At 55.0% G+C, this 11,664-nt stretch overlaps 1 protein-coding gene across 2 annotated transcripts in view; it reads left to right on the top strand.

Moving 5' to 3' along the window:
* Positions 1–11,658, top strand: part of PTPN1 (protein tyrosine phosphatase non-receptor type 1) — a 66,057-nt gene extending 54,399 nt beyond the window's left edge. For both annotated transcript variants that reach the window (XM_077778278.1, XM_077778277.1), the window contains exons 5-9: positions 3,559–3,696; positions 6,895–7,104; positions 7,496–7,657; positions 8,030–8,253; positions 10,427–11,658. In XM_077778278.1, coding sequence (XP_077634404.1) covers positions 3,559–3,696; positions 6,895–7,104; positions 7,496–7,657; positions 8,030–8,253; positions 10,427–10,613 — 921 coding nt within the window. In that variant the 3' untranslated portion in view covers positions 10,614–11,658. The remainder of the gene's footprint in view (positions 1–3,558; positions 3,697–6,894; positions 7,105–7,495; positions 7,658–8,029; positions 8,254–10,426) is intronic.
* The last annotated feature ends 6 nt before the right edge of the window (positions 11,659–11,664 follow it).

Below are 11,664 nucleotides of genomic sequence, written 5' to 3'. Positions count from 1 at the left end.
GGGGGGGGTGGCGGGGAGGCAGGGAGAGAGAATCCCAAGCAGGCTCCACACGGTCAGCACGGAGCCCAGTGCAGGCTCCAGCGCACAGACTGAGCTCATGACCTGAGCCGAAGCCAAGATTCCCAACGCTTAACCCAGTAAGCCACCAGGCACCCTGAGTGCGCCCAGGGCTGGGAATTTTAAATCAGGTTGTTTATTCAGAAATCATCGGACATGGTAGCATTTCCTGTTTATTTGTTTGTTACTGAGGGTTTGGGTGAAACCTCCTTGCCGTCGGCACAGCCCTGCAGGGGCGCTGTCCTGATCTGGAGCTGCTGCTGGTCCCCAGGCCTGTGCGTGGTTGTCTCCCATCCCGGGCTGACCGTAAAGGGACCATCGATCCACTGTGACAGTTTTCCCCTTGGCCATTAAAAGAAAAGAAAGAAACCGCCTAGTTGGTTTTATTGTACTTTACTGCGATCACGTGACGTTAGTCTCTGCTTTCCTTTATCACCATTCTTCCCACTCAGGGTCACGCACACCAGCATGGAAAGCAGTGAATGGTTTGAGATTCTTGAATTTTCTTGGGATCAACAGTTTCAATCCAGCGTCAATATTATCACCTCAATTAGAGCTGCATGGGGAATATTTTAAGAAGTCAAAATGTCTTATTTGCTCCGCTAATCCAGTGATGAACCAGGCACCCAGCCCGCGGGACGAACCAGCTTGCAGAGCGTTTCCATGCGATGCATTTTTGTTTTCTGGTTTCCTTCCTTGTCTGAGCAGTGCGGGATGTGCCCCTCTAATTTCTGGCAGACCTGCCTGTTTTTGGGACTTTGTCCTTCCTGGAAAACAGTAGTGCAGGAAATGGTTATGTGTGTTCGACTGGGCTCATCCAGCAGCGAAGTTCTTGTTGGTTCGACTTCTGGATTGAGCGGAGACTTGTCCGTGGAGAGTGGGAGTGTGTGGAAGGGCGGGGTGGCCGTGGAGGCAGGGCAGCCGAGCAGGGTGCTCTTGAACCAGAAGCATCGCCTGTATCCATCTCCGGAACCCCGACTGAAGGTGCTGTTTGATGTCGGTGCTTTTGCACATGAGACACTCAGGATTTGCATCACGGGAACTGGAGGCTTCATCTATCTGCTTAGTAAGCTCTCCGGTTTGTCATTCCTTGGGGAAGCCAAGTCATCTGTCACGGGGTCACCCCAGGTGTCGTCTGTGGGTTTTTCTGAAGATGCCTAGCTATCTTGGAAGGGCTGCAGTCTCTCATCCAGCGTCTGGGTGGTAGCAGCAGCCGTGACAGACACCAGCATGTTGCCGCTGCCACCGTGACATCTGGTGCCGACCCCAGACGTGGCACGGTTTGAATCCTGGTGACGGACTGCTTGCAAGTAAAGTAAATCTCCTTCTTGGGTTGGTGTGTATCAATTTAAGAATAGTAGGAAGTAGTGATCCTGTGCTTATTTTTTTGTTTTATTTTGTGTGTTAAAACAGAAGTTTCTACAGGAAGTGACAGCAAGCAGAGCGTGGCATGTTCCTCTGAATGCCTGAGAGCTCTTAACAGTAAATACTGCCCGATGGACGCTTAGTGCACTCCGAATTGTGCAGTAGTAGACTTCCAAAATCTTGGTCTTTAGCTGGATCGCAGAGATTTCTGAGGCTTTATATTCAGTTGTGAAAGTGATTCTGGAGGTGAAATTTAAGACTTGTTTTTCCCTGCCCATGAGACCCGAAAGCATTGGCCTCTTCTTTGGTAGTGACTGGCTGTTCTGCCTTCCCACTTGCTGCTCCGGCACACGCAGTGTTGAGACCCTCTGGGCAGTCTCTTTGTTTCCGGGGCCCTCGGGAGCTGTGCAGCTCTGATGGCTGCAAGCGCAGGAATAAATGCATCCTTTAGACCTCTTTCCTCTGCAGTGCTGTTTTCGGCTGCCCGCCCTCTCTGGCTGAGCCCGGGGCCTTGCCACGGGACTGCTGCTTCCTGTCCCAAGTGGCAGAATTGCTTTGATGCTGACGGATCGCCCCATTCCAGGGGTTCGTCTTCGGCATTCGGTGTTAGGGAGGTGATACGGGTGAAACTGGCCAAGCTTTCAAACGGGCCGAGTCTGGGCTCTTAAGAAAGCCCCAGTGGCCTGCTCTTTCGGAACTGTGATGTTTGATGCTATGTTGGCATCACGATTTGGTGTCTGGTGTTGGCTGGGTTGTTTCTCCTTTTTCTGCGGTTGCAGAACAGCTGTGGCTTCATTAGAGCGGGCCTGGTGGGCCTTTGTGGTCCTGTCTTTGGTCTGCTCGGGAGCATCCTGGCTCTTCACTGCCCAGGTGACAGCCGTGGGTTCCGGGGCCTCCGCCAGTCACCGTGGTCTGGTCCTGTCCCATGTTGCTCCTCTGAGTCTGGCTTCTGGGCGGCACTGCCTAGAAAACCCTACACCCCTCCAAGCATGCCTCTGTCAGAGGCTGCTTCTTCCGTGTGGTTTTCCCTGATCTCTATCCTGTAACCTCAGCTGGCCTGGAACTTTCCCCTCTTCTGAATTCCCATGGCACGTCCATAGCGATTCCTCCTGCCACGCCTCCTCGTCACTGCTGGGCACGAACAGTCTCTCTCCTAACAGGCAGGCTGGCCCTGGAGGGGCTCCTTCCGCCTCCTGTGGCTTTTCAGACCCAGCATCCTGTGCCCCAGAAGGGTGCTGAGTGGGCCAGTGCGTGTCCACTTGCAACTGGCTGGACTTTGTACTGTTTCCCGAAGAACTGTTTCTATCCACTGATACTTCATGTGCTGGAAATCATGTCTTTGGGGTTCCCTCTGTCTGGGCTCATCATCCAACCTTGTGGTCCATAGACCATCAGCTTAGCCCCCATCTCTCAGCTGTTTTGGTCCAGAATGTTCACCAACAAACAGAAATGGCTGCCGTGGGAACTTAGTTCAAAGTATGCGACTAAATTTGAGTCCGATTTTTTGTTGAACCCTGAATGAAACCAAATCTTTGGAAGTTTTCTTACTTTGAAGAAGAAGTTAATGGGCTACATTTAGATGAAGACCTGAAATTATTCCTATAATTCTTAAATTAGAAAATCTAAAGAATTTCTCAGAACTGAACCAAGCCAGAATGAAAGGGTGGGATGGGGCAGGGGGTGATCCCGAGCCCCGGAGGAGCCCCCCCCCCACGCCTTCTCTAAACATCCGGTTACAGCCCTCCGGCCTGTTTCCCCAGGGTGAGGAGTCTACCTGGAGCTTGCTAATCTTCGCGATGGCTGCACAGGTAGTCTGTGAGAGATGAAAGCTAGTGTACAGTCTGGCTTCACCTCCTAGCTGGTCTGGAAGGACCAGACCCCTGGAGTGCCTCATTGTGTGGAGAGCCAGGCGTGGCCGCCGTTGGCGGTCTGAGCCCTTTCTGCCCAGCCCGTCCTGGTCTTGGGCCTTCACCCCCTTCCCGTCTCCCCAAGAGGCAGGTGGCGCTGACGGTGACTTCCAAGGTCAGAAGACTCCGGTTTCCCCCATTGGGTTGTCCTAAAGCTTGTGGAAGGAACTTTGTACCTTCATAGGAAAACAGTCCATTGTTCATACTAATGCATTATTTTCTTTTCTAGTTAAAATGTGCACAGTACTGGCCACAAAAAGAAGAAAAAGAAATGATCTTTGAAGACACAAATTTGAAACTAACCTTGATCTCTGAGGATATTAAGTCGTATTACACAGTACGGCAGCTAGAATTGGAAAATCTTACGGTGAGTCACGGCCTGTTCTTCTGTACTTCCAGCGGGCACTGGCTGAGAGGTCTTTTCACCCAGGTCGTACTACCTAACCCCAGTTGTTCTGGGCTTTGTATATGCTGAACAAGGTGTGGTCTTTGCACTGGGCTAAGCAGAACTTTCCTGCTTAAGTGTCGGGTGACCAGAGGAGCCTGGGGGACGGGGCGGGGGGGCCCTTAGGCCCCTCCCGCTCCACAAAGCTCCCTCCCTAAACTGGAACATTAGTCCATTCCAGTTTTTAGGGAAAGGGAAGCTTCTCCCCTAAAGCTTCTCTGTTCCTGTCTGCAACTGCAGAGGGACCGAAGTGGTGGCCTGCCCATTACGCAGCAGCCACTGCCTCTTCTGTCGTCCGCGGTCTCATTAGCGTGGAGTGAGGGAAGAAGGGCCCTGCTGGGGCAGAGTTCATGGTCACTGAGGTCTTAGGTTTCTTCGTTGTGGAAGGGTTTCTAGCACCAGCTTCTGACTGTCATCGAAAGCTGCTCTTGAAACGGGTCAGGGCACGTGCTGAGAAGCAGTGCCGCAGGAGGCCGGCCTGGGGACTCAATAGTGTGGCGGGAGCACTCGCTGTGGGGCCCCTTCTGGGACTTGCGGCAGCTCCTGGGGACACCCTCAGCCATGGCCAGGGTCCCTTCTGGGACCTAACTGTGGGGTGGATTCCTGGCCCCACCGATCACACTGTCAGACTTCGGGGGGCCCTGTCATGTCTCCCAGTGTCTCAGTTTCCCCTCCGTTCAGGTGGGGGCCTCGTAAGGGTTCAGAGGGTGACGTGTGGGAAGTGGTAGAGCAGCACGGGCCTGGGAGCAGGTGCTGGGAAGGGGTCGCAGGTCCCGTGGGGTCAAGGTGACGGATTAGCCCGGGAGCCGCGCGCACCCGCAGACCGAGGGGAAGGAGGGTCGGGCTTGCCGGGCTGCCCTGCGGCGCGAGTCCGCCCCGAGGTGCACGCACCTGCCCGGGTTGAGCTTCCTGCCTTCCGGTCCACACGACTCCCCTTGTTGAACTACCAGTTGAAGTAAGATCTAGAACTTTCCACGGGTTACCTGGGAGCAGAGGCCCTCGCCAGCACAGCAGTGCGCTTCCTGAGCGCTGTGTCCTCTGTGTGTGACGGCCTCTGCAGGCCACAGGCCACACACGCGGGCCCCGGGCTGTGATTTATGGAGGGTTTGACGGGGGTGTTCAGGAGTAACGCCGGCAGTGTGGCGGAATGCGCTCGGAGGATTACGTGGGAGACTTTCTGCGTGCTCTGTAAACTTGCGAGCCTCACAAGAAGCGTGCCTTCTGGTAAACTCGGAGAAAGTGTCTCCAGCTCGTGGAGGGAAACGGAATTCCGACAGAGCAGACGAGGTCCGAGCTGTTTGCTGGCGGAACCCAGGCCACAGTGTGGAGATTTTGATGCTGGGAGAGCTGCTGGCTCTAACGCCCTTTTGCTGAAGCACCCTGCTCTCCGACGCCCATCTGCAGGCACAGGTCTACACGGGATCCTCAGAGGTGGCAGGGGTGAGGGTGGGGAAGACCGAAGATAACCCGGACCCTTTCAAGGATTAAAAGAAAGAACTTGTTTCGCTATATTTTCTTTTTTTTTTTATTCCATTTTTAAGTCTATTTTTAAGTGTTTTTCTTTCCATAAAAAATAGAAAGGGCATTTCTCACTTGAAGTCAGCCAAGGAGACCATTTTCTAGGGAGGAAAGAGTGACCTTGCTTAGTGTGGGCTGTGAGTTCTCGTAATGTCATCCGCAGATTCTCCTGGCTCAGCAGCAGGACGCCCGTGTGCAGGGCTGGTGCAGGGCTACGTACTCCTGTTCGTTGCTCACGTGAGGTTATCGGTGTTTTCCGTGGGCTCCTTCCCATGTTCTCATCACACTGAGCCCCGGGCAGGCTGTTGGCTCTGGGAGGGCGAGGACGGTGTCTTTCCCGCATGCCTGGCACGGTGGCCGGCACGTGGCAGGCACTTGGGGATATTTTGTTCAGTGAAGGGAGGCAGTGTTGGTGTGGCCCAGAGCGTTTGCCAGCAGCTGCTCTCCAGGTGACCTGGGCACCTGGGTGGCCCTTGCCACCGCGCAGCAGGGAGATGGACGCTCAAGGCCGCCTCGTTCCTGTCTGCACGCCTTCTTCCTGTGCCCACGTCAGCGAGGCCGGCGGCTTACCTCCCGCCAGGGTGTGCCCTTAGCTGAGCAAGATCCCGAGTGCTCTCCTCCCAGTGAGAACTACATTTTGACCATTTCTGCCAGGGACCAGGTGTCCACCCTGGCGTGGACTCTTCGCGGGTTCAGAAGAAGGAGCAGAGCAGGCTCCGGCACCGGAGGCCATTCTTCGTTCTGTTGCACTGGGAGCAGACGGGACCGGGGAGAAACACTTGGGGGCAAGGGCCAGCGCCTTCCTTTCAAAAGTTCCGGCAGCAGGCTCTGAACGCGGGTTCTGGAGCCCAGCAGGCTTAGATTTAAACGCCCGCTTGCTCACTTAATGGAGGGTCAGCCTCCGAGCCTCAGTCTCCTAATCAAGAAAATGGAATAATGAGCATACACGCCTTGAAGGGTTAATGTGAGAGTTCCGTGAGCTGGTGTGTCTGGCATTAGAACCCAGTGGGGCCAGTGGTGGCTGGTGGTGTCGGTCGACACCGTCCTCCTCAGCTGGGCCATCAAGCCGCGCATGGCGGCCGCTGATCCTCGGAGACCGAGTTGGTCACTTTTTTCTCCAAAATGGCAGTCCTCTGAGACTCCCGAATAGTCGTGTGAAGCCTGGATTACCCAGAGCTGGCGCCACACACATGCAGTTAGATTTTTACTCTCACGTGGGAAACCTTACGGTGCTTGAGGATAGGACAGCCGTGGGCGGCCACGCAGCGTCATTGCGCCTTGTGGGCGGAGAGCTCGCTTGTAACCGCAAAGACAGCAGGGGTGAGGGGGCACCTGAGGAGAACGTGGGCGGGAATGTTCCATGCTGAAGGGAGGGCAGGGGTGGCAGGGCAGCAGGTCCAGTGTCAGGCACCTCAGACTTTGGTATTTGCTGACGGGGCGAGCGGACGGGAGGAAATCTGGAAATGTGAGGTGAAGCTGCTCTTAGAGTTCGATGGGGGAGTGGGGGTGGCGCTTCGTGCCTACTTGGAAGCAGTGATTGCTGTACAGATGATTCTTTTAGAAACAGCACGAGGTGGTGTTTTTGTTTCTGTTTCTTTTCAGTCTCAAGAAACTCGAGAGATCTTACATTTCCACTATACCACGTGGCCTGACTTTGGCGTCCCCGAATCACCAGCTTCGTTCCTGAACTTTCTTTTCAAAGTCCGCGAGTCGGGGTCGCTCAGCACGGAGCACGGCCCCATCGTGGTGCACTGTAGTGCCGGCATCGGCAGGTCGGGGACCTTCTGTCTGGCTGACACCTGCCTTCTGCTGGTAAGACCCGGAGACGCGGGAAGCGAAGGGAACCTATTCCAGCGTGTCCTGTGGCCCTCCACGGCTTCTCTGTCACACCGTGTCTGCAGTGAGCTGGCCAGCATCTTCCATTTTTAATGCTTTCCTCCATGAAAGTATGTCTACTCTAAGTAGCTTTGTTCGGAGGGATATTCCTCAGTTGAATCGCAGAATCAAGGAAGCTCCAAAAAATGCCCTTCTCTCATTCTTTCCCCTGTGCTCTAGGCCCCTGTTTTGCTGCATTTTCTCACATTTTCCACAGTTCCGCCTGCCCACTGTGATTTTTCCTGAGTAGAGACCTCCAGAACATGGAAAAATCACATTGTACTTGGGAGTTGGAGCCGGCTCAGTGTGTCTTCTCTCTGGCTTTCAGATGGACAAGAGGAAAGATCCTTCTTCTGTCGATATCAAGAAAGTTCTGTTAGAAATGAGGAAATTTCGGATGGGACTGATCCAGACAGCAGACCAGCTCCGCTTCTCCTACCTGGCTGTGATCGAAGGTGCCAGATTCATCATGGGGGACTCTTCGGTGCAGGTAGGCGGGGCTTCCGCTGTCGTCCAGGTGCATTGGTGTTGAATTTTTGTCTGATGAAGGAGGCTATTGGCTGTAAAAGTTGAAACACTGGCGTGTGTCAGAAGAAATAGCCGTCCTTCGTGGTTAAGTAGCCGTAAAGCTGTGCAAACGTTCACCACGTTCCCCTTCCTACCTTTGACGTGCTGAATAGAGAACATTGACAGGGAGAGTAGATTTTATTTCCCAAAGATTTCAGCTTCCACGTATAAATACGTCTGCAGCCCCTGGAAGCAGAGAGAGCCCCGTGCCTCTGCTCACCTGAAGGGAAGCAGATTTCCTGGCGCTTCAGCCCGGCGTGAATACTAGTGGGACCTTCTCTTGCTACTTCTCCAGGAGCAGTGGAAGGAGCTCTCCCACGAGGACCTGGAGCCCCCGCCCGAACACGTCCCCCCTCCTCCCCGGCCGCCCAAACGAGTCCTGGAGCCACACAATGGGAAGTGCAAGGAATTCTTTCCAAACCACCAGTGGGTAAAGGACGAAACCGGGGAGGATAAAGAAGACTGCCCCATCAAGGAAGAAACCAGAACCCCCTCAAACGTCGCTTGCAGCGGGGAAAGGTGAGGCAAGGGGGGCCTGGCTTCCTAGGGGTGAGGGGATATGACCTTCCAATTCAGAAACACGTGTTGCTATTGAAGCTCTGTGGACACAGCCTCTTCTTGGCAAACATTGCTTCTGTGTCTTTGGGGAATGAGGCCCCAGGGACAGGCAGCCACAGGCCGGTCCAGCCAAGTGACCCACTTCGGCGGGGCTCTAGCACCACCTTGTGGCACCCATTGGAATCAGGGATTTGCGCCACCGAGTCCTGCTTGGAAATGACCTTGCCCCCCTCCCTCAGGCTTCCACCAGTCCTGAAATGTGATATCCAGGTTAGACTGTATACGTTCAGCCCCCACAATGGTTCTTCTGGAAGTTTAACCTTCTCGTGTAGCCTTGATTAACTTAATGCCATTTAGTTAAGATTTATTGAGTACCTACTGACACACATGAGATCCTCAGATGACCAGAACTTGGCCCCCGGTCTGTGTTCGACACAATCCCTTGGGGATGGAGACAGTAGGTTGCGGTTGAGAGCCTGGGGACGGTAAAGAGATGGCGCACACGCCGCGGTGCTCAGCCTGCCCGGGCGCTCAGGCTGCCCGCACGAGGGTTGGAAGCTCGGAGAACGAAGGGGAGTCAGCCTGAGCCAGAGGCTCTGGAGTTTCTTGGATGAGGGCGTGCTGTGCCCCAGCGTCTGTCCACATCTAGAAATTCAGTGCGTAGAGACAGTTCGCAGACAGGTGTGCAAGAGATACACAGGGGAGGTGTTGGTTGTGGCGTCATCTGCAATGGTGAGAAATTAGAGGTGAGCTGATTATATGCCCAGGGGTTTGGTGAAGCGTGCTTTCTCCTACCTTGGGATGCTGTAGAGCTGTCAGAGGGCAGGGTTGGGAATTCCACTCCAGAAGAGGTTGTACGTGCTTGGGTGCCCCACTTCTCTCTGGCTACATCGATCGTCAGAATCTTTCCTGGGGCTCTTGCCAAATGCTGATTGCCAGGCCCCAGGCCTGACCCAGGAGGCTGAGTCACCAGGGTCCTCTGTCACAACAACATCACACCTGGTTCCTTGAGAAAGGCCTGTCCAGTGGGGCCTCCCCAAGCAGGCCCATGTGGGACACGGAGCAGTAGCTCGGTGACGGTCCCCAGGGAGACGGTGCCTAGCTTCCAGGGGCCTCTGGTGACGTGCTCCATCTAAAGGCCTGCTGAGAGCGAAGGTGAGGGAGGAGAGAGCCGGCACGTGGCTGGCATCCGGTTTGTCAGAAGACTGGGGCGGGGTGCTGCCTTTCGCACCATGTGTGTGAAGGTGGGAAGGAGGGGAGTGTGGGTCTGGGACGCTAAAAGCCGTACGACCCCAGGAAACCGCGCAGCCGTGCCAAGAGTGTAAGTGCCTCCGGACACCGGTGTGCACACGGCCTCGGCCCTGCTGTCAGGGGCGGCTGCGCGCCAAAACCCTTGTCCTGTCCCCTCCTGTCTCCTGGGAAGGTGGTACCTGGGGTGGGGGGGGGTCCCACCAGCCACACGCGGTGCTGCCCGGGTAGAAAGGCTGTGGGGTGGCATGTGAGAGGCAGGACGCCCTGTGCTCAGGGCCTCTTTGAGGGGGGTGAGGGTGGAGGAACGGGGAGGGCCTGGGGGAGGTGGCGAGGAGAGGAAGGGCCTCTGCTGGCCCCTCCCGAGACCACCCCGGAGCGAGAACACTGTGCACGTCGTCCCCACGGGGCGGGGTCTCTGGCTCCCCACCAGGAGGGCAGCCGGGGTCGTGGAGGGATTGGGGTGATGCTGGGGGACCCGAGCCTGGGACGTGGGCTGAGGGGCAGAGGGACGGGTGGTGTCCTCACGTCAGCGGCAACAAAGGCACCTGGGGAGGGGGCCAGGGTGGGGTGGTACTGTGTGGGCCCCACCATGATCTGAAGGGGAACGTTCTCCAAGCAAACCCCGGGACAAACAAGCACCTGTGTTTGCAGCAGTGGCTGTGTTTCTCCTTGGAGTCTTACCCACCCCCATCACTGTGGAGGCCGCCCGGGTCTCAGGGGGGGAGACTGTGGGGGTGCCAAGTGGGCTGCAGGCCAGTGTCCCCATTGCCAAGCTCTCTTTACACATGGCTCGTTTTTTCGTAGAATTCCAGCTGTAACAATAGCATCTCAGGCATTGTTTACCCTCGAGTGAGTAACCATGTCCGTCCCTGTTCTCCCTCAGCACCTGTCCAGACACTGAAGTCCGAAGGCGGGTCACAGGGGCAGGTCCTGCCCAGGGGGAGCCATCACCGCCCAAGGAGGAGCAGCACCAGGCGCTGGCGCTCTGGAAGCCATTCCTGGTCAACATGTGCATGGCCACGGTCCTCACGGCCGGCGCGTACCTCTGCTACAGGGTATGTTTCCACTGACGGACGTGCCGGCAAGACCGCATGTACAGAAAGCCCGGCGTCCGCAGTCCGTGCTGCGGGAGCATCTGAGCCAGTCTCAGAAGAAACAGAACAAAGGTTTTTAAAGTCTGGAACTGTGAAGGGCTAACGAGAGGATTGAGGATTGATGCACTGGGGTTTTAAGGAGCCCTGTGGTCCCAAGAATATAAGAGTCTAATCTCAGGGCCTTAACCTATTCAGGAGTAAGTAGAGAAAATGCCAAATACGTGTCTCTCTCTTTCTCTTTTTCTCTCTCTTTTTTTTTGTTATTGTTATTTGTTTTTGAAAAAAAATAATAGAGTTACAACACATTGTTGTTTTTAACCTTTATAAAAAGCAGCTTTTGTTATTTCTGGGGAAAAAAAAAAAAAGACTAGGCACTTATGAAACTTTCTTGTACCCTTAGGTGGTGTAACCAGATACACAGTTGATATTTGATTTCCCAGGGAAAGTCTCCCACACTTTTCCGAATGTAAACTCCTTTGGAGAAGAGGGTTTAAGGGTTTAGGGCACCGTCCTGCTCAGTCACTTCCGCTGTGCGCATGCTGAGCTTGGACAGTGCCCGCGAGCTTTCCTGTTTTAAGAAGAAAAACCAACGAAAGCCCATCTCCGGAAAACAAAACCCAGCTTCTGCTTTTGCTCAGGGTGTCCCCACCAGTTTCCCATTGTTCATTTCTCCATCGATCCCTTCTTGTTCCAGCCATCTGGGTCATGCCCCGACCTCACCACTACCCCCCCCACCGCCCAGCAGACGGGGTTCCTCGAGGCCCATGCCTCAGGGTCAGAGGTCACAGCAGGGTGGCCATCAGCTTTGCACCCTGCCGTTGAGATCCGGAAAGAGCAATTTCCGCTTCCTTCGGAATACAAAGTGCGGGGAGGAGTGAGGATTAGCCTCGAAACACTGCTCCTCTATTCTCTCTTTCCCGGCCACCATCTCGGAGTCCGTCAGGTGGTTTAGCAGCATGCAAACAATTCTTTTCCTTAGGGATGATTTTGGGAAGGGGGCTGTTGTAGAAGAAAATGTAAACCCCTT

This window comes from Crocuta crocuta, unplaced genomic scaffold, assembly GCF_008692635.1.
Source record: "Crocuta crocuta isolate KB4526 unplaced genomic scaffold, BGI_CrCroc_1.0 scaffold27, whole genome shotgun sequence".
Taxonomy (NCBI): domain Eukaryota; kingdom Metazoa; phylum Chordata; class Mammalia; order Carnivora; family Hyaenidae; genus Crocuta; species Crocuta crocuta.
This window is presented reverse-complemented; position numbering and strand designations above follow the sequence as displayed.